The sequence below is a fragment of the Cetorhinus maximus genome, chromosome 23 (genome assembly GCF_964194155.1).
Source record: "Cetorhinus maximus chromosome 23, sCetMax3.hap1.1, whole genome shotgun sequence".
Lineage (NCBI taxonomy): Eukaryota > Metazoa > Chordata > Chondrichthyes > Lamniformes > Cetorhinidae > Cetorhinus > Cetorhinus maximus.
The window spans coordinates 28,629,988-28,651,845 of record NC_135901.1 but is presented as its reverse complement, the minus strand read 5'-3'; the positions used below and the strand labels follow the sequence as shown (position 1 = coordinate 28,651,845).

At 45.4% G+C, this 21,858-nt stretch overlaps 5 protein-coding genes across 6 annotated transcripts in view; 2 read left to right on the top strand and 3 right to left on the bottom strand.

Moving 5' to 3' along the window:
• LOC144696975 (uncharacterized) overlaps positions 1 to 21,858 on the top strand; it is a 404,367-nt gene that overhangs the window by 174,331 nt on the left and 208,178 nt on the right. The gene's annotated exons all lie outside the window — the stretch shown is intronic.
• Positions 1 to 21,858, bottom strand: part of LOC144697272 (uncharacterized) — a 58,263-nt gene that overhangs the window by 8,069 nt on the left and 28,336 nt on the right. The gene's annotated exons all lie outside the window — the stretch shown is intronic.
• The window catches only part of LOC144697284 (uncharacterized), a 555,771-nt gene that overhangs the window by 532,913 nt on the left and 1,000 nt on the right, over positions 1 to 21,858 (top strand). The gene's annotated exons all lie outside the window — the stretch shown is intronic.
• LOC144697418 (uncharacterized) lies at positions 8,071 to 20,354 on the bottom strand. Its single transcript, XM_078569390.1, has 3 exons — positions 20,131 to 20,354; positions 17,876 to 19,416; positions 8,071 to 8,735 (listed from the first exon to the last, which is right to left on the bottom strand). The coding sequence occupies exons 2-3, from the start codon at positions 19,057 to 19,059 to the stop codon at positions 8,153 to 8,155; spliced, it is 1,767 nt and encodes a 588-aa protein (XP_078425516.1). The 5' UTR covers positions 19,060 to 19,416; positions 20,131 to 20,354; the 3' UTR covers positions 8,071 to 8,152.
• LOC144697207 (uncharacterized) overlaps positions 17,496 to 21,858 on the bottom strand; it is a 301,742-nt gene continuing 297,379 nt past the window's right edge. For both annotated transcript variants that reach the window (XM_078569100.1, XM_078569099.1), the window contains exon 2: positions 17,496 to 17,535. The gene's annotated coding sequence lies outside the window, so the exon portion shown is untranslated. The remainder of the gene's footprint in view (positions 17,536 to 21,858) is intronic.

Below are 21,858 nucleotides of genomic sequence, written 5' to 3'. Positions count from 1 at the left end.
AGATTCCACATTTTCAAACAAAACCAAAATTTACTGTATATATAAAACAAAAGAATATTAAAAACCAGCACTACGAACTTAACGCTATAGTTTATAAAGATTTATGCTTTAAACCCAGTTCTACTTTTTAACTTCTCCACAAGAGAACTTATACTTAATGGAATCTTGAAGGTTCATTCGCTTCTGTTCCTGGGACCATCCCAAAGCGATGTCAAAGCTCCCCAGAATTCACTTTAATTCTGAGATAAAAGCAAAAAAACTGCGGATGCTGGAAATCCAAAACAAAAACAGAAACAGAAATACCTGGAAAAACTCAGCAGATCTGGCAGCATCGGCGGAGGAGAGCACAGTTGACATTTCGAGTCCTCATGACCCCTCAACAGAACTAAGTAAAAATAGGAAAAATTATAGTAAATATTAAATTATAGTAAATATAAATTATAGTAAATAGTAAAATTTCACCCCTTTCCTATTTTTACTTCAATCCCCAAACTAAAAGTTATTTTTGAAAACGTATGAAAACTTAGATGTCCGCAGCAGCCGGCATGATGGGCCAAATGGCCTCCTTCCATGCTCTATGAGCCTCATATACATTGAAAGGGAGGGGATCATCTTCAATTGTGGGTAACACATTAAAGGAAGCAGTGCCTCCTCTTCTCTGAATGTTTAGTTTAACACTTAAATCTCCCCTTAACATTCTCTGAAGTGGCAGATGGAATTTAATACAGAGGAGACTGAGGTGATGTGATTTAGCAGTGGGGATAGGGAGAGGAAATATAGATGTAAATAGAATAGTTCTAAAGAGTGAGCAGGGGGTTCATGTGCAGAGGTCATTGAAGGTGGCAGGACAGAGTGAGAGAGGAATTAGCAAAGCACATGAGATCTTGGGCTTCAGAAATAGAGGGATTGAGAACAAAAGCAGGGAAGTTTTGCTGAACCTTTATAAAGCTCTGGTTAGGCCACAACTACAGTATTGAGTCCAGTTCTGGTCACCACACTTTAGGAAGGATGTGAGGGTCCCTGAGAGGGTGGAGAGGAGATTTACCAGAATGGTTCCAGGGATGAGGGATTTTGACCACAAGATTAGGCTGAGTGAGTGGGTTCCAGCACACTAACTGCGGAAAGAGCTTTAATCAGTTACACAGCCCAAAATAAATCATACCATTCACAGCAGGGAGAGACTGTACACGTGTTCTGTGTGTGGATGAGGCTTCTACTGATCTTCAAACCTCGATAGTCACAAGGGCACCCACCATGGAGAAACGGAAGAAACGTGGGGACTGTGGGATGGGATTCAAAGCCCTGTCAGATCTGGAAATTCATCGACGCATACACACCAGGGAGAGGCCGTACACCTGCTCCGTGTGTGTGGGAAGGGATTAATTGATTCATCCACCCTGCAGTAACACCAGCGAGTTCACACCGGGGAGAGGCCATTCACCTGCTCTAACTGTGGAAAGGGATTCACTCAGTCATCCCTGCTGCAGATACACCAGCGAGTTCACAATGGAGAGAAGCCATTCTGCTGCTCTGCATGTGGGAAGCGATTCACTGATTCATCCAACTTGCAGAGATACAAGCGTGTTCACACCGGGGAGAAGCCATTCACCTGCTCTGAGTGTGGGAAGGGATTTACTCAGTCAGTGCACCTGCAGACACACCAGGGAGTTCACACTGGGGAGAGGCCATTCACCTGCTCTGTGTGTGGGAAGGGTTTCGCTTGTTCATCGGAGCTGCTGAGACACCATGGCAGTTTTACCGATTAGAGAATTTTTAGATATTCTGATTGTGGGTGTTAACTGTATCTATTCAGGTTAAGTAGATATTGATTGGATATTTACATGAGTACACATGAATAGAGACTGACTGACATAGTGTGGAGTCAGGAGGAATATACCTGTAATGTTTTACTCTGTGAATAAATCTCTACAAAAATAATGATTGACCCCACCCTAAGGCTGTCAGGATTAGAACCTGGTAACAGAGAAAGCTGGTCTAATACTGAAGTTTGAAATTTATAGGAAAGTAAAATTTCAGAAGCTTACAATCTGAGTAGCTTTTGTGAGAAATGGCTGAAAGCAACTGAAAATTGTCAGAGTCTGATTACCCATGGATGAGGCTGCAACTGATCATCGAATTCACAATGAGGAGAGACTGTGCACCTGATCTGAGTTTGGGAAGGAATTCAGCCATTCATGCACCCGGCTGAGACACCAGCGAGTTTCTACCACTGCAGGTAGATCTAAAAGAAATGCATTTGTCTCTGTTCCACTGAGTCTACAGCACAGGGCCAGGCCAGTCAGCTCAGTTGGTCCATGTCAGTACTTCAGCTCCACATGAAACATCGCCCACTCCTCTTCATCTCCCCCATCCCCATCAGCAAATTTGTCTATTCCTTTCTCCCTCATGTGTGTATCTAACTTCCCCTTAAATGTATTCAAGCAGCCCAGCCTTTCCTAAGGGTTAAATGCTCTCAGTTCTGATATTATTCTTGTGAATCTTTGTTGCTCCTTCTCCAGTGCCTCTATTTCCTCTTTCTAAAAGAGATCACGAATGTTGACAGTACTCCCAGCGTAGGCTAATCATGGTTCGGAGCAAGTTGAACATAACCTCCCTGCTTTTCAAATCTATCCTTCCCTCTAGAATGGAACCCTATATCTGGGCCCTACACTTTAAGAAAGATATGAATTTCTTAGAGAGACTGGAGAGAGGATTTATGAGAATGGCACCAGGAATGAGGGGTTTAGTTAATGGAGAGACTGGAGCAACTGAAATTTCACTCGGTAGATCATAGAGTCATTAGGGTAGGGAATGGGGCCATTCAGCCCATTGAGTCCATGCCGGCTCCCTGTAGAGCAAACCAGTCAGTCCCATTGCCCTGTTCTATCCCTGTATCCCTGGAGGTTTATTTCTCTCAAGTGCCCATCCAATCTCGTTTCAAAAACATTCCATCATCTCTGCTTCTACCACATTCATAGGAAGTGGGTTCCAGGTCATTACCACTCACTTTAACTGCACACAAGGCTCATAGAACACAGAAGGAGGCTATTTGGCCCATTGTGCCCATGCTGGCTCTTCGAAAGAGCTATCCAATTCATTCTATTCTTCTATAGTTTTGTTTTTCTTTCAAGGATCTGTTCTGTTCCGTTTTCAAAGATAGATTCAAATCTGCTCCTCGCACCATTTTCAGGCAGTACATTCCACATCACAACAATTCGCTGTGTTTTCATACAAATAATTCAGGATATAACTGTGTTTTGATTTTCACAGAGTATTCAAAATGGCGTCAAAGACATGGTTATTACACAAAATTAAAGCTCAATCTTTATCAATGATTTTGATGAGGGGACTGAGCTTAAATATCCAAGTATGCGGACAATTAGAAATAAATTGCATTTCTATAGCTCCTCTCATGACCACAGGACCTCCTAAAATGTTTTACAGTCAACAAAGCACATTTGAAGTATAGTCACAGTTGTAATGTAGGAAACTGTACATAGGCCTGGGTAATCAAATTTACTTTTAAAATTCAATCACTTTCATACCATATTCACTGTTATGAGTAACAAGGTCAAGGAAGCCATTTTAAACCCTAACATGTGGCTTGCTGCAGCCATTTCACATTCTGTAACTTTATTAACTATATACTGATTTCGTATTGAAAGGTAGTCATGAAACAAATGATTATTCAGTAATGAACCTTGCAATGTAAGAGATAATTACTTTGTAAAGGCTGGATCTTTATTTTAAAAATTAACACTGTATAAACCGAAATGTTTCTCGACACTGCAGAGCTAGCAGTAATTGTTTAAACAAAGACATTCTTTTCTAATTTTGATAAGCTACAGGACTTCATATTCTGTCAAAGTCCAGCTCAAGAATAAAGCTCATTTTTCAATACAATCAAAATCAGTAAGAAAGAAAGTTATTGTCTTCCACAAGCTATCTTTTTGAACTAATATATTTTGTATTAACAAAATGTGTTAATTCAAGATTACTGTATTAATTAGCTACCAGTCGGTAATAGATGATTGAATAAGTAGTGAGTCTTAACTGAGTTACAATTATTAATCAGTAATTATAGTAAAAGACTGAATTTAATTTTCTGTAAAAATGTAAAACCTTAATTGCTGCGTATGTAAAGAATATGCAATGATGATAAATGTACCGGCAAGAGAGACCTTCAAGCTCTGATTAGCCTCAACATTTGAAATTGTATGAATAAGGGATTGGAAAAATCAGATAATGGGATAGTATGAAACAGTTCTATTGTCTTCCTGTCTAAGATAATGAGAGAAGGTGGTGTAAGTGATTGGGGATCCAATTAAATTAATCTGGTAACCAAATTGACCAATTGTCATCTTACAACTGGTCCAACTCTGATGTGAGGTAATGGTCACTTTGGGGATAAAAGTAGAGGTTCTGAAGGTCTTCCTTGCTAGCCAAGTACTGAAGACTCCCGAGGCCGAGTTCCAAGAAAATTAGTGTCAAAGATGGAGCCAGAGAGGGTTATGCTTCTACAGACTGATCACCCACATGAAGTTGTAAAAGTCAATGTCTTGTCCGAACCATAAGTGAATTTATTAAATGGCAAGTTGGGGATGGCGGAAATCAGTTAAGTTACAGATAACAGGATTATGTCATATAAATGTAAAATTTAAAAATTTGCATTTATATAGTGTCTTCCACGACCACAATATATTCCAAAGTGCTTTACAGCCAATGAAATACTTTTGAAGTGCAGTCACTGTTGTAATTTCGGAAACGCAGCAGCCAATTTACACACAGCAAGATCCCACAAACAGCAATGTGGTCATGACCAGATGATCTGTTTTTAGTGATATTGATTGATAAATTTTCACTCGGACACTGGGGATAACTCTCCTGCTCTTCTTCAAAATAGTGCCTCCGGGAAGTCCTAAGTCCACCTGAAGCAGCAGACAGGGCCGTTGGGTCAAAGGACAGCAGTTCTGATAGTGCAGCACTCCCCCAGTGCTGGCACTCAGAAGTTTGGATGTGATATTTGGCCTCAGGCCCCTAGGCTGGGACTTGAAGCAACAACCTTCTGACCCAGAGGTGGGAGTGTGATCCACTGAGCCATGGCTGACACTCTGGACAATACAACATTAGGAACAGAAAGTTACCCTTTAAAATCCTCCGCCCTTTGCCTCCGGTGCTTAAATCTCATAATAAAAACCCCAGTATAAATAACAAGTATTTGATGGACAAATGTTGAAGTGTTGGTTCAGAGCCACTAGTTTTGAGTTACCATTTGAGCATCCAGCACCTTTCTGTCTCTCTATTGCTGGTGTCAATGACAGCCAGGCAACGGAGCTGAGGGCTGAATTTAGCTGAGAATAAAGGGGCCTGCGCCCCAGTTGGGAAACTGCCATGGGCGTCGTACTAATAGAGAGGCAGGAAGGTGGTGGAGGGCTGACTGAGAAATGGGCCTCCACTAATCGAGGTGTGGGAGGGGGTGACCCGACCCCCGGGGTTCAGTGCCCCTGTGTCCAAAGCAGGAGTCAGGGGAACAGGGTACAGAGGAGCTGAAGAGAAACCATTTGGGTCCTGAACATTGTGCACAGCCTTTTACTCTGGTTGTCTTTGTTCCTCAAGTAATTTTCTGTTTTTTCTTAACCATGTTCTGTTTCATTAATAAACTTTTTTTAGTAAAAATATTTTATTCTGCTGGGCTTCTCATGATTAGATTTCTGCAGTTCAGGGAAAGTGGGTGAGGGGTTGGCAGGCTCTTTAACAGAAAGTGAGTCCCTCTAAGGTAATTGGCAAAAGAGCCAGAGGGGGAGATGAGATTTTATTTTTGACACAGCGATGTTAGAAAATGGGGGTCAGGGAGTCACTTAACCCTTTATCCCCTTTACCCAAACTCTGAAATGATTCACAGTGATAACCCTTATTGGTGACAGTGGTTAGATTTTATTCAGTATAAATAAGACCTGACACATGCTCATGTCTGAGCAGTAGTATCAAAGTGCAGCAGCATTACCATTACACTCTGGGTAGAAGCACCATCTCCACGTAAATGCTCCCTGGTCTGCCCCAGATGCCACGGCACCAGTCAATGCAATATGTAAAACCTCTACAAACCTCTGTGCTCGGGGAATCCCTTCTGATACTTTTTTACATCACAAAGTCTATGGAGACTGATTTTACGCAATCATTGCTGAGCTAACATTTGAACGGACCAATTACAAAACCTGTCATTGAACCATCTGTACCCGCCCAAGCCACGTCAAACTCTCAAACAATTGGCTTCCCATGCTCCGTCCCCGGTACAGGGAGTGAGCATTCCCATGCCAAGCAGTGAAAACATGGTGGCCTTGACACTCAGGTGTCATCTAGGATTCAAGGCACTCTTGTTTTCTCTGTCCTCTGGGAGCTGCACATCTCCCTGTTCCCACATAGCAAGTCGTCTGTTCTCAGCTCTGCCAGATTTCTGCTGAAGTTTGGCCCCTTTTACACCTTTCAGATCAATAAAACAATCAGAGAATGAAGACCCGTGTGTGGTTTTCTTTAAGAGAAGTTCATAGGCAAAGGAGACAAATTTCTCCAAGATGCAGTGATCAACTTATTCATTTCATCTCCACTTTCTTGCCTTTCACTAGAATGTAGGTGGAAACCAGATTGTTACATTCCACTGAACTACACCCACGGTGAGTTATTCCAATTCCTTTCCTGTCCAGTACAATATTTTCCTCATATCTTCAAAACAGAAATCAAACATTCCCATTTGATTTCAGAGATTAACGTAATTTATTTGTTATTTACTGTAGATGTCAGGCTGGGGACGGTTTCCTTCGAGCACAGGAGGTTGAGGAGGTTTACAAGATGATGACAGGTTTAGATAAGGTGGACAAAGAAAAGCTGTTCCCATCAGCTGATGGTACAAGAACGAGGGAGACACAGATTTAAGATTTTGTGTAAGAGATGCAGGGGGGATGTGAGGAAGAACTGTTTTATGCAGCGAGTGGTAATGAGCTGGAACTTGTTGCCTGTGTGGGTGGTGCAAGCGGAGACGATGAACGATTTCAAATGGAAATTGGGTGGACACTTGAGGGAAATAAACTTTCAGGGATATAGGGATAGCACGGGACAGTAGGACTGGTTTGCTCTAGAGAGCTGGCATGGACTCAATGGGCTGAATGGCCTCCTTCTCTGTCCCAATGACTCTTGATCTAAAGAGAATAATTTCAGCTGCTCCAGTGTCTCCAACCAACTGAAGTCTCTCATCCCTGGTGCCATTCTCATAAATCTCCTCTGCACCCTCTCTAAGAATTTCACATCTTTCCTAAAGTGTGGGGCCCAGATATAGGGTTCCATTCTAGAGGGATAGAATTGAAAAGCAGGGAGGTTATGTTCAACTTGTTTCGAACCATGGTTAGACTACACTGGGAGTACTGTCAATATTTGTGATCTCCATTTCGAAAAAGGAAATAGAGGCACCGGAGAAGGGGCAACAAAGATTCACAAGGATAATACCAGAACTGAGAGCATTTAACCCTCAGGAAAGGTTGGGGCTGCTTTTCTCTAGAAAAGAGAAGACTGAAGGGTGACCTGATGGAAGTCTTTAAGGTTATGAAGCGGATCAATAATCCAATAGGGATTTCATGAGAAACCTCTTTACCCAGCGATTGGTAAGAACGTGGAACTCACTACCACAGCAAGTGGTTGAGGTGAATAGCATGAATACATTTAAGGGGGAGCTGGATACATACATGAGGGAGAAAGGAATAGAAGGATATGCTGATGGGGGGAGATGAAGAGGGGTGGGTGGAGACTCATGTGGAGCATAAATACTGACAGAGACCAATTGAGCCGACTGGCCTGGCCCTGTGCTGTAGACTCAATGGAACAGAGACAAATGTATTTATTTTAGATATACCTGTAGTGGTAGGAAAAAGACAATTTACCATCCAGTATAAAACAAATGTGTTTCATCGCTGTTGCAGATCAATTCAATGGAAACATGCACTCCCAGGTTCAAAGATCATCACTGGAAGCAATGTCGTGAGACCAGCCAGTCCAGCAGAAAGAAACCCTCCGCAACTCCCACTTCACCAAGTGTCAGAATGAACATGGTTCAGTCCTGGATGTGATTAACAGCAGCAATAAGAGCAGAATCCAACCCCTGGAATCACTTGTGAACTCGCTGGTGTCTCCGCAGGCTGGATAAATGAACAAATCCCTTCCCACACACAGAGCAGGTGAATGGCCGCTCCCCAGTGTGAATTCTCTGGTGTTTCTGCAAGTGGGATAACTGAGTGAATCCTTTCCCACACTCAGAGCAGATGAATGGCCTCTCCCCGGTGTGAAGTCGCTGGTGTGTCAGCAGACTCGATGTGTCAGCGAATCCCTTTCCACACTCAGAGCAGGTGAACGGCCTCTCCCCAGTGTGAAATCGCTGGTGTGTCCGCAGGCTGGATAACTGACTGAATTTGTTCCCACACACAGAACAACTAAACGGCCTCTCTCCAGTGTGAATTCGCTGGTGTGTCAGTAGGTTGGGTGACTGAGTGAATCCCTTCCCACACTCGGAACACATGAACGGCCTCTCCCCGGTGTGAACTCGCTGATGTGTCCGCAGGTGGGATGACCCAGTGAATCCTTTTCCACACTCAGAGCAGGTGAATGGTCTCTCCCCGGTGTGAACCCGCTGGTGCTTCAGCAGGTGGGATGACCGAGTGAATCCCTTCCCACATTCAGAGCAGGTGAAAGGCCTCTCCCCAGTGTGAATGCGATGATGAATTTCCAGTTCAGATGGGATTCGGTAGCGCTTCCCACAGTCTCCACATTGCCACGGTTTCTCCATCGTACGGTTGTCCTTGTGAATCTCAAGGTTTGACAATCAGTTGAAGCCTCGAACACACACGGAATACTTGGACAGTCTCTCTGCACTGTGATGTTTTTTCAGGCTGTTTAACTGGTTAAAGCTCTTTCCACAGTCAGTGCACTGGAACACTCTCACTTAGGTGTGTGTGTGTCTCGGTGCTTATCCAGTCACAATAACGTTTAAAATCTTTTGAAGCAGACAGAACAGACAAACATTTCTCCTTCCAGATTCAAAGCTTAAGAGTATTCGCATTCCGATGAATCAAGCGACACTGTCAGATCATGACATGATGTTTGTTTTGAAATTTTTGTCTGAAAACCCTCTCCTTTTGATATCCTGTAAAAAAGAGTTTGTAGAAATCAGTACAGGATAATATTTTGGAACTGAGAATTCTAGTTCATATGGAACATTCTTTCTTCTGTCACTCCCCAAAAGGTGTGAATCTTTGTCCCACACACTGTCCCTCCATTCTCACTCTGCTGTACCTTAAATACACCCTCCCAATTCTCCTGGTTCATGCTGATCGATAGATCCATGCTCACCGCTTCCTCTCCAGGACACAGAGACCTGAAAATCTTCAAGCAGGTGGTCAACCATATATGTGTCTATTTTAAAGCATGAAAAATGTGTCATATACTGCACTGTATCACTTGCTTAAGATACAAGGGGAATGTGAAGAAAAACTTTATTTAGCTCCTAGTAGGACAAAGGCAGCAGATGCATGGGAACACCACCACTACCACTTGCAAGTTCCCCTCCAAGCCACTCACCATCCTGACTAGGAAATATATCAGCCATTCCTTCACTGCCTCTGGGTCAAAATCCTGGAAATCCTTCCCTCACAGCATGTTGGGTGTACCTGCAGCACATGGACTGCAGCGGTTCAAGAAGGTCTCTCACCACCACCTTCTCAAGGGCAATTAGGGATGGGCATTTAAAATGTTGCCCTAACCAGTGACACCCAGACCCCGTGAAAGAACATAATGAAAATATCGTCAGCGCGCAGTCATGACCTGGAACTTGCTGCCTAAGGGGTGGTGGAAGCAGAGAAGATCAATAATTTATAAATGAAATTGGATGGGCACTTGAAGGAAACTTCTGGGAGAGAGAATGGAGATATTGAGGGTGAAGGAGACTGACTGGATTGCTCTCCAGAGAGTTGGCACAGACTCGAGTTGCTGATTGGAGTCCTTCTGTGCCATAATGACTCCATGACTGGAAATATATAATGTAGCTACAGCACTTTATTACAAGACTAGAAAAGAAATGGAAAGGGGGAGAAAAGAAAGTATTTTACTCACAGATGTTGGACACAGAAGGAAGTTTTAGTCTGTGTGAAGCTCAATCGTCATTCACACAAAGCCCGCGCTCTGATTGGCTGTAGGACCAGAGTTCTTCCGGTCCTCCAACTTCCCATTGGTCAATTCCTCAGCATGACGGGAAAGGGCTGGCTCTCCCGCGTACATGCGCAGCTTCCCCTCTCCCGAGCTCTCCGAGCGGCTTCTCGCTCTGGCCGGAGCCGGTTGCCTGGAAACCTTGGTTCGAGGAGGGGGAGGGGGAGGGGGGGGAACAATGGGTGGGGGCGGGGCTCCCGCGTCCGCGCGCCTGGCCTGCAGACTGGAACCCGAGGACGTCACCGCGGAGCAGAGTGATTCCTATTGGTTGATTCAGGCAGGGTTCCATAGTGGACGTCACAATGCAGAAGTTGGTCAATCAGCTTCAGAGTAAAACTTCCTCCTCCGGGCAACATCTGTGAGGAAATCAATGTTTCCCCCTTTCCATTTCTTTTCTCATTCTGGGGGAAAATTGTTGACTTGCAGGAACTGAAGGGAAAGGAAGTGAATCCAGGGAGGGCGCAGGCTCTGGAAAGGTTGGCCCAGGTCTCTTTCTCTCTTAAAGACATTGTGACACCCAAGTGAGAGTGTTTCCAGTGCACTGACTCTGGAAAGAGCTTTAACCAGTTACACAGCCTGAAAAAACATCACACCATTCACAACAGGGAGAGACTGTACATGTGTTCTGTGTGTGGATGAGGCTTCAACTGATTGCCAAAGCTGGAGAGACTCAAGGACACTCACAACATGGATAAACCATGGAAATGTGTGGACTGTGGGAAAGCCTTCAGGTTCCCATGTCAGCTGGAAACCCATCGATACAGTCACAGCAGTGAGAGGCCATTCACCTGCTCGAAGTGTGGTCAGGGATTCACTCAACAATGTAACCTGCTGTGACATCAGCGAATTCACACGGGGTACAGGCCGTTCAACTGCTCTCAATGTTGGAACGGCTTCACTCAGGTATCCAACCTGCTGAGGCACCAGTGGGTTCACAAGTGTTTACAGGAATTTGATTCCGCTGTTCTTGCTGCTGTTCACCACATCCATGATTGAACTGAGGTAGAAAGGGTTAACAGATGGGATATGTTAATGGTGACATAGTTAATGATGTACCACTGACATCAGTCAGTCACGTGTTAGACTCTATCTCTCAGAGAGCGAGAGAGAGAGGTTGGAATCGTGCCTTGGAACAACGTGCCTTCTCTGTTACCTGTTTTGATGTAGTACTAATAAACAAGTGTTTAGCAGATATCAGAGTGTGTCTACAGTCTGTCTGCTAACCACGTCCCAGGCCTAGTGTCCGAGATAGAAGGACACATCTCCGAAGATGGTGGCAGCAACTGAGACATCGATGTAAAAAACAGATCGGTGTTATCGAAGGAACCACAGAGTGAAGAAACCTCTGAAAGCAGCTCATAAAAAACTGGCAGAAAAGGAGGCTCTGGAGAGAGGTAATGATGACCGTACCTGGTGAGCAGTCCCTGTCCTGAAGGAGGCGCTGGAGAGAGGTAACGATGACTGTACCTGGTGAGCAGTCCCTGTCCCTGCCCTGAAGGAGGTGCTGGAGAGAGGTAGCGGTGACTGTACCTGGTGAGCAGTCCCTGCCTCGAGGACCCACAGAGAGACCAGCAGTGGGAGTATGGAAACACCATTTTCTCCGGTACCGAGCACTGTCAGGTCTTCACTAAGAGGAGCAGAAGTTTTGAGCTTCCCTGTCAACATTCTGGGGGTCATCATTGACCAGACACTGAACTGGATTAGCCATATAAATAGGGGGAGGCGGTAGCGAGTGGTATTGTCACTGGACTGGAAATCCAAGCACCCAGGGTAATGCTCAGGGGGTCCAGGTTTGAATCCGGACACAGCAGACGGTGAAATTTCAATTCAATAAAAATCTGGACCATGAAACAAACCATTGTCGATTGTTATAAAAACCCATCTGGTTCATTAATGTCCTTTAGGGAAGGAAATCTGCCGTCCTTACCTGGTCTGGCCTACATGTGACTCCAGATCTGCAGTAATGTGGTTGGCTCTGGCCTCGCGAGTCACTCAGTTGTATCAAACCACTAAAAAGTCAATGAAAAGGAATGAAACCAGACAGACCACCCAGCATCGACCGAGGCACCGGAAACGACAACGGCAAACCCAGCCCTGTCAACCCTGGAAAGTCCTCCTTACATCTGGGGGCTAGAGCCAAAATTGGGAGAGTTGTCTCACAGACTAGTGAAGCAACAGCCTGACATAGTCATCCTCACGAAATCATACCTTACAGATAATGTCCCAGACACCACCATCACCATCCCTGGGTATGTCCTTTCCTCCGGCAGGATAGGCCCAGCTGAGGTGGCGGCACAGTGGTATACAGTCAGGAGGGAGTTACCCTGGGAGTCCTCAACATCGACTCCGGACCACATGAAGTCTCATGGCATCAGGTCAAATATCGGCAAGGGTACCTCCTGCTGATTGCCCCGTACCGCCCTCCCTCAGCTGGTGTATCAGTGCTTCTCCATGTTGAACACCACTTGGAGGAAGCACTGAGGGTGGAAAGGGCGCAGAATGTACCCTGGGTAGGGGAATTCAATGTTCATCACCAAGAGTGGCTCGGTAGCACCAATACTGACTGAGCTGGCTGAGTCCTAAAGGACATAGCTGCCCGACTGGGTCTGCGGCAGGTGGTGAGGAAACCAACGAGAAGGAAAAATATATTTGACCTCATCCTCAATCTACCAGTCACAGATACATCTGTCCATGACAGTATCGGTCAGAGAGACCACCACACAGTCCATGTGGACACCAACTCCCGTCTTCACATTGAGGATACGCTCCATCATGTTGTGTGGTGCCACCACTGTGCTAAATGGGATAGATTTTGAACGGAAAGGGCATCCATGAGGCGCTGTGGGCATCAACAGCAGCAGCATTGGACTCAACCACAATCTGTAACTTCATGGCCTGGCATATCCCCCACTCTACCATTACCATCAAGCCAGGGGACTAATCCTGGTTCAATGAAGAGTGCAGGAGGGCATGCCAGGAGCAGCACCAGGCATACCTAAAAATGAGGTGTCAACCTGGTGAAGCTGCAACACAGGACTACTTGTGTGCCAAACAGTATAAGCAGCAAGTGATAGACAGAGTTAAGCGATCCCACAACCAATGGATCACATCTTAGCTCTGCAGTCCTGCCACATCCAATCGTGAATGGTAGCGGACAATTCAACTCACTGGAGGAGGAGGCTCCACAAACATCCTCAATGATGGGGGAGCCCAGCACAACAGTCCAAAAGATGAGGCTGAAGTATTTGCTGCAATCTTCAGCCAGAAGTGCTGAGTGGATGATCCATCTCGGCCTCCTCTGGAGGTCCCCAGCATCACAGATGCCAGTCTTCAGCCAATTTGATTCACTCCATGTGATACCAAGAAACAGCTGAAGGCACTGGATACTGCAAAGACTATGGGCTCTGACAATATTCCAGCAATAGTACTGAAGACTTGTGCTCCAGAACTGGCCGCGCCCCTAGCCAAGCTGTTCCAGTACAGCTACAACACTGTACACAAAAGGCAGGACAAGTCTAACCCTGCCTATTACCGCCCCATCAGTCTACTCTCCATCATCAGTGAAGTAATGGAAGGGGTCATCAACAGTGCTATCAAGCGGCACTTGCTTAGCAATAACCTGCTCACTGACACCCAGTTTGGTTTCCACCAGGCACATTCAGCTCCTGACCTCATTGCAGTCTTGATTCAAACATGGACAAAAGGGCTGAACTCCCGAGGTGAGGTGAGAGTGACTGCCCTTGACATCAAGGCAGCATTTGACCTAGTGTGGCATCAAGGAGCCCCAGCAAAACTGGAGTCAATGGGAATCAGGGGGAAAACTCTCCGCTGGTTGGAGTCATACCTATCACTAAGGAAGATGGTTGTGATTGTTGGAGGTCAGTCATCTCAGTTCCAAGACATCACTGCAGGAGTTCCTCAGGGTAGTGACCTCGGCCAAATCATCTTCAGCTGCTTCATCAATGACCTTCCTTCCATCATAAGGTCAGAAGTGGGGATGTTTGCTGATGATCAAACAATGTTCAGCACTCATTCGCAACTCCTCAGATACTGAAGCAGCCCTTATCCAAATGCAGCGAGACCTGGACAATATCCAGACTTGGGCTGACAAATGGCAAGTAGCACTCACGCCACACAAGTGTCAGGCAATGACCATCTCCAACAAGAGAGAATCCCCCAGCCATCGCCCCTTGATGTCCAATGGCATTACCATCACTGAATCCCCCACTATCAACATCCTGGGGTTTACCATTGACCAGAAACTGAACTGGACTAGCCATATAAATACTGTGGCTACAAGTGCAGGTCAGAGGCTGGGAATCCTGCGATGAGGAACTCACCTCCTGACTCCCCAAAGCCTGTCCACCATCTACAAGGAACAAGTCAGGAGTGTGATGGAATATTCCCCTCTTGCCTGGATGAGTGCAGCTCCCACAACACTCAAGAAGCTCGACACCATCCAGGACAAAGCAGCCCGCTTGATTGGCACCACATCCACAAGCATTCACTCCCTCCACCACCGACGCACAGCAGCAGTGTGTACCATCTCCAAGATGCACTGCGGGAATTGACGAAGGCTCCTTCGACAGCACCTTCCAAACCCACGACCACTGTTATCTAGGAGGACAAGGGCAGCAGACACATGGGAACACCACCACCTGAAGATAGGTCATCGTTCCTTCACTGTCGCTGAGTCAAAATCCTGGAACTCTCTACCTAATAGCACTGTGGGTATACCTACACCACATGGACTGCAGCGGTTCAAGAAGGCAGCTCACCACCACCTTCCCGAGGGGCAATTAGGGATGGGCAATAAATGCTGGCCTAGCCAGCGAAGCCCACATCCTGTGAATGAATAAAAAAAAATCATGATCTTGATCACTTTCATCAAACATTTGTTAAATTTTGTTTCACCATGATCATGTGAAACTCCGCGGGATGTTATATTATGTTAAACGTGCTGTATAAATACAAGTTGTTGTTTTATTCATGGCTGCCACTTGAACTCTCCCACCGCCTCCAACTCCAAGACCCCCATCATGAACAGTCTGATCAACTGTCTCATTCTCACAGCATAGCCCAGCCCAGTGCACCAACTGAAAGTGAATCTCCTGTTGGACAGTTTGTTAATTTCAGGTGTAAAGATTTAGACACCTGGGTGACACATTGGGGAGGTGAGTATGAAACTTAACCCGAGAGTCAGCACCTTCAGGGGAGGAGAATTGGGGGAAAAATTGTAGGATAGTCGGATGAATTAGGGTTACAATCACTCGGGAGGAGGGAGTGTGTGGGGGACAGAGATTTATAGTTTGAGAGAAAGAAACATGTTTTATGAGAACTAGAATTCTCAGTTCTGAATTTCTATCCTGCACTGACAGTGATGACTTGATGACATCAACCCTATCGCCCCCTGTCATAATCTTAGAGTCCTTTATCAGGTTAGCCCTCAGCCTTTTCTTTTCCAGAGAAAATATTCCCAGCCTGTTCAATCTATCCTGTAACTTAAACACTCTCAGTTCTGGTATCATCCCTGTGAATCTTTCTTGCACCTTCTCGAGGCTCTCTCTCAGTGTTAAAGGGTATGTCAATAAAATTGGATGCAGGCGCCTGATTGCTCGGCTCCAAATTAAACCCCTAAATTTCAAATTGACCCTCTCAAATTCTTTAATTTGAAAGAGACTTAACCATCAGGCAAGTCCGGTCTCTGACATAACAAACAATATCAATATTTATTTAAAGAAAAAGGCATAATTTTGAAATACACAAGCGACTTTCCCCACCTCAAATGGGCGACCACCCCAGGTATGAGTGTGAATCTTCCTCAGGTTTCTGAACCAACAGAGATTTCCCACAATCCTGCCCCAGGGGTCACTCAGTACGTCCACAGCTGGAGTCCAACTCGCAAACCCAAGATGGTTCTCGAAACCCACTTTTAATCCTTAAATCAGCATTACCACACCTCGAATGAGGCTTGTTGTCATTAGACCATTGATCATTGTTGTTACTGGGTTAATTTTATTGGATTTAAACATTTTCGTACAATGTTCCATGGAGCAGAACAATGGGACCATTGCTGCATCAGAGAGAATTACAGGAAGGCTGTTGGCTACAATCGGCCATGCAAGGCTTTGGTCGATGTTTAAATATACAGAGGAGTGGAGACATTGTTTTATTGGTCACTCAGAGCTGAATAGAAACCCATCTCTAAATACAGATACAAGGAAGAGGCTGAAATGAAATCTATCCCTTTTAACCTGCACAAAAGCAGGAGCCTCAGATTCACAGGCTGCAGGAGTCCATTTGCCCATCATGCCCCTGCCATCTCTTTGAAAGGACTCTCTGATTCATCCAACTGCTCTGCTCTTTCCCCACAGCCCTGCAAATTCTTTCCCTTCAAGTATCTACTCCTTTGAAAGATACTATTGACTCACTTTCTGTTAAAGATCCTGCCAACCCCTCTCACCCACTTTCCCTAAAGTGCAGAAATTTAAGCATGAAAAGTCCAGAAAAATCAAATATTTTTACTGATGAAAGTTTGTAATGAAACAGAACATGGTTAAAAGACAAACAGAAAATTACTTGAGGATCCAAGACAACCAGAGTAAAAGGATGTGCACAATGTTCTGGACCCAAATGGTTTCTCTTTAATTCATCTGTCCCCTGTTCGCTGCCCTCTTTGTGGAACACCTCCGCTCAGTCCACAAGCATTACCCTGATCTTCCAGTTGCTGCCATTATAATTCACCACCTTGCTCTCGTGCTCACATTTCTGTCCTCGGCCTGCTGCAATGTTCCCGAGAAGCCCAACACAAGCTGGACGAGCAGCACCTCATCCTCCAGTGAGGCACTTTACAGCCTTCTGGACTCAACATTGAGTTCAACAACTTCAGACCGTCAACTCTGTTCTCTGTTTTGATTTTGTTTTAGTCAAGTGTCAGTCGACATCTTTTTTTCATGTTTTTGCTTTCAGACAGAGCTGTCCTTTATTCTGCCATTAACATTAACTCTGGACCAATGCTTTGTTTCTTTACTACAATCATTATCACTCCCTTTGTCTTTTGTTCCATGATATTTTTGTTATTTAATCTTGCCTGCCCTCTAACCGATCCCTGACTTTCCTTCTTCTGGACCCTCCCCCTTTCTCAACAGCATCAAACCCATCACACTTCTCCCTCTCTAAAATTCTGAAGAAGAGTCATATTGGACTCGAAACGTTAACTCTGTTTCTCTCACCAAAGATGCTGCCAGACCTGCTGAGTTTTTCCAACACTTTCTGTATTTATTTTAGATCTACCTGTAGTGGTAGGAAAAATCACTATTTACTATCCAGGATAAAATAAATGTCCTTCATTTATTTTGTTTTTGTGGATCATTTCAGTGGAAATGTGCACTCCCAGGCTCAAAGAGCATCAGCTCCTGGAAGCAAAGTCGTGAGATCGGTCAGTCCAGCAGAAAGAAACCCTCCGACCCTCCCACTTCACCAAGTGTCAGAATGAACATGGTTCAGTCCTGAATGTGATTAACAGCAGCAATAACAGCAGAATAACCTCTGTAATCATTTGTGAACTCGCTGGTGTCTCAACAGGTGGGGTGACTGAGTGAATCCCTTCCCACACACAGAACAGGTAAACGGCCTCTCCCCGGTGTGAACTCGCTGGTGTCTCAGCAGGTGGGGTGACTGAGTGAATCCTTTTCCACATTCAGAGCAGGTGAACGGCCTCCTGTTAGTGTGAAGTCGCTGGTGTTTATGCAGGTCAGATGAATTACTGAATCCTTTCCCACACTCAGAGCAGATGAATGGCCTCTCCCCAGTGTGAAGTCGCTGGTGTTTATGCAGATCAGATGAATTACTGAATCCTTTCCCACACTCAGAGCAGGTGAACGGCCTTTCCCCAGTGTGAAGTCGCTGGTGTTTATGCAGGTCAGATGAATTACTAAATCCTTTCCCACACTCAGAGCAGATGAATGGCCTCTCCCCAGTGTGAACTCGCTGGTGTTTATGCAGGTCGGATGAATTACTGAATCCCTTCTCACATTGAGAGCAGGTGAATGGCCTCTCCCCAGTGTGAATTCGCTGGTGTATCTGCAGGCTGGATAACCGACTGAATCCGTTTCCACACTCAGAGCAAGTGAACGGCCTCTCCCCAGTGTGAACTCGCTTGTGTTTCTGCAGGTTGGATGAATGACTGAATCCCTTCCCACAATCGGAGCAGGTGAACGGTCTCTCCCCGGTGTGAACTCGCTTGTGTTTATGCAGGTCAGATGAATTACTGAATGCCTTCCCACACTCGGGACAGGTGAATGGTGTCTCCCCAGTGTGAACTCGCTGATGTGTCAGCAGGGTGGATGAATCAATAAATGCCTTCCCACACTCAGAGCAGGTGAACCGTCTCTCCCCGGTGTGAACTCGCTGGTGTCGCAGCAGGTTGGATGAATCAACAAATCCCTTTCCACATTCAAAGCAGGTGAACGGCCTCTCCCCAGTGTGAACTCGCTTGTGTTTATGCAGGTCGGATGAATTACTGAATCCCTTCCCACATTCAGAACAGATAAATGGCCTCTCCCCAGTGTGAATTCGCTGGTGTGACTGCAGGCTGGATAACTGACTGAACCCATTCCCACACACAGAGCAGGTGAATGGCCTCTCCCCAGTGTGAACTCGCTTGTGTGTCAGCAGGTTGGATGAATGAGCGAATCCCTTCCCACACACAGTGCAGACGAATGGCCTCTCCCCAGTATGACTGCGTCGGTGAGCTTCCAGCTCAGAGGGGGATCTGAATCCTTTCCCACAGTCCCCACATTTCCACGGTTTCTCCATGGTGCGCGTGCCCTTGTGTCTCTCTAGGTCCAATGATCAGTTGAAGCCTTATCCTCACACAGGACATGCATAATGTCTCTCTCCACTGAGAATGGTGTGATGTTTTTCAGGCTGTGGAACTGGTTAAAGCTCTTTCCCCAGTCAGTGCACTGGAAACACTCTCACTCGGGTGTGTGTGTCTCGGTTCTTTTCCAGTCACACTGATGTTTAAAATCTTTTGAAGCAGACAGAACAGACAAACATTTCTCCTTCTAGATTCAAAGGCTGATGATATTCAGGTTGTGATGAATTGAGTGACTGTCAGATCTTGACGTTTGGTTTGAGATTTCTGTCTGGAAATCCTCTTCTTCTAATATCCTGTAAAAGGAATTTACAAAAGCCATCATTCTCCCTCCATTCTCACTCTGCTGTAATATACACCCAACATTACTGCACTAAAAATGTGTGTAATACACAGAACTCTATCACATGATGAGAGATACATGGGGCTGTGGGGAGGAATTTTATCTCAGGAGCAAGTGGTGATGATCTGGAACCCACTGCCTGAGGGAATGGTGGATGCAGAGATGGTCAATAATTTAAAAATGAAATTAGATGGACACTTGAAGGAAATAAACTTGCAGAGGAATGGGGAGATAGAGGGGGAATGGGACTGACTGGATTGCTTCACAGGGAATCGCATAACTCGAGTTGTCAAACAGGCTCCTTCTGTGCCGTACTGACTCTATGATTCCAAATACATAATGCAGCTACAGTCCTATATTACAAGACTGGAAAGCATAATAAATAAACTTAATTACAGAACTGTAAATAATATATCTAAAGAGTCCCCTATCACAACACTGGACATATCTATGTCTCCATTATTATATTGTCCAGAGGGGCAAAATACTTACAAAATAAAATATGGGACACTTCAGCTATTGGGCTGGAGGCATGGCTGGTGGGATGCTGGTGACGAAGACAGTGGGTTAGGGGGGTTTTGGTTTCAAGGAGGGGGGTTGGGGAGAAGGGGTTTTGAGACAATAATAGTGGGAGGGGTGGTGGGGTTTAAAATCAACTAAAACTTACAACTTATCTGGTTTAATCACGTCATCTCTCTGCTGGCCGACTCACTGACTTGCAGTCCCACTCGAATCACTCAAGCTCACCCTGGACACTCCAGCGATCAGTTTCCCACAGGCTGTCCCAAAAATACAGGACAAAAGGTAAAATCAGGAGCAATCCCTTAAAATACAGGACAGTAAATCACCCTGAAATTGTCTCCTTAAATGTCAGTCATCTCCTGGGGAAACCATCCCTTTAATTGTGAACATTAGGAAAGAGACCATCCTTTTAGCCAGACAAATAAATGTGTCAAGCTGAGGGAGCAAAGGATGTCAATGTCTTTAAGAGAGAGACATGGGCCAACCTTTCCAGAGTCTGCACCCTCCCTGGATTCACTTCCTTTCCCTTCAGTTCCTGCAAGTCAACAATTTGCCCCCAGAATGAGAAAAGAAATGGAAAGGGGGAAACATTGATTTCCTCACAGATGTTGCCCACAGGAGGAAGTTTTAGTCTGAAGCTCATTGTCCGACTTCCGCATTGTGACGTCCACAATGGTACCCTGCCTGAAGCAGCCAATAGGAATCACTCTGCTCCGCGGTGACGTCCTCGGGTTCCAGTCTGCAGGCCAGGCGCGCGGACGCGGGAGCCCCTCCCCCACCCATTGTTACCCCTCCCCCTCCAACTCCTCGAGCCAAGGTTTCCAGGCAACCGACTGACGGCTCCGGCCAGAGCGAAAAGCCGCTCGGAGGACTCGGGAGAGGGGAAGCTGCGCATGTGTGGGGAAGAGCCCGCCCCTGCCCGTCATACTGAGGGACTGACCAATGCGAAGAGTTGGAGGACCGGACGGACTCTGGTCCTCCAGCCAATCAGAGCGCGGGCTTTGTGTGAATGCAGATTGAGCTTCACACAGCCTAAAACTCCCTAAACAAAAACAAAAATACCTGGAAAAACTCAGCAATTCTGGCAGCATTCACGGAGAGGAACACAGTTAACGTTTCGCTTTTGACTAAAGCTTCCTCCTGTGTCCAACATCTGTGAGTAAAACACTTTCTTTTCTCCCCCTTTCCATTTCTTTTCTCATTCTGGAGGGGAAATTGTTGACTTGCAGGAACTGAAGGGAAAGGAAGTGAATCCAGGGAGGGTGCAGACTCTGGAAAGGTTGGCCCAGGTCTCTCTCTCTCTCTCTTAAAGACATTGACATCCTTTGCTCCCTCAGCTTGGCACATTTATTTGTCTGGCTAAAAGGATGGTCTCTTTCCTAATGTTCACAATTAAAGGGTTGGTTTCCCAAGCAGATGCATTTAAGGGGACAGTAAATTAAAATAGGACAGAGATATATCTAGTGCTGTTTTCTGGTACATATTAAATATATTATTTGTGGTTCTCTGATAAAATATATTTATTCTTATTTCTGTATTTTGTACTGTCGCAACCTAACATACATTTTATATATTTCCAGTCACAGGGGTCATAGCAACTAGAATTGTATGTTATGAATCTGTTTCTAGTGTTGTTGTAAGTCATGTCCACTCACTGCCTGAATAAAATTCTTCCCACTCCACCACACCATATCGCTAATCAAGTCTAACATGACAGTATATTGCACACAATTTTTCCCAGTAATTTCGACAGATATAGGACTAGCAGCCTGCATGAAGATTTTCAGGTCTGTGTCCAGGACAGGAAATGGTGAGCATGATCTGTCGATCAGCATTGATTAGCATCTTCAGCAGTTGAAAGGGTGAATATTAG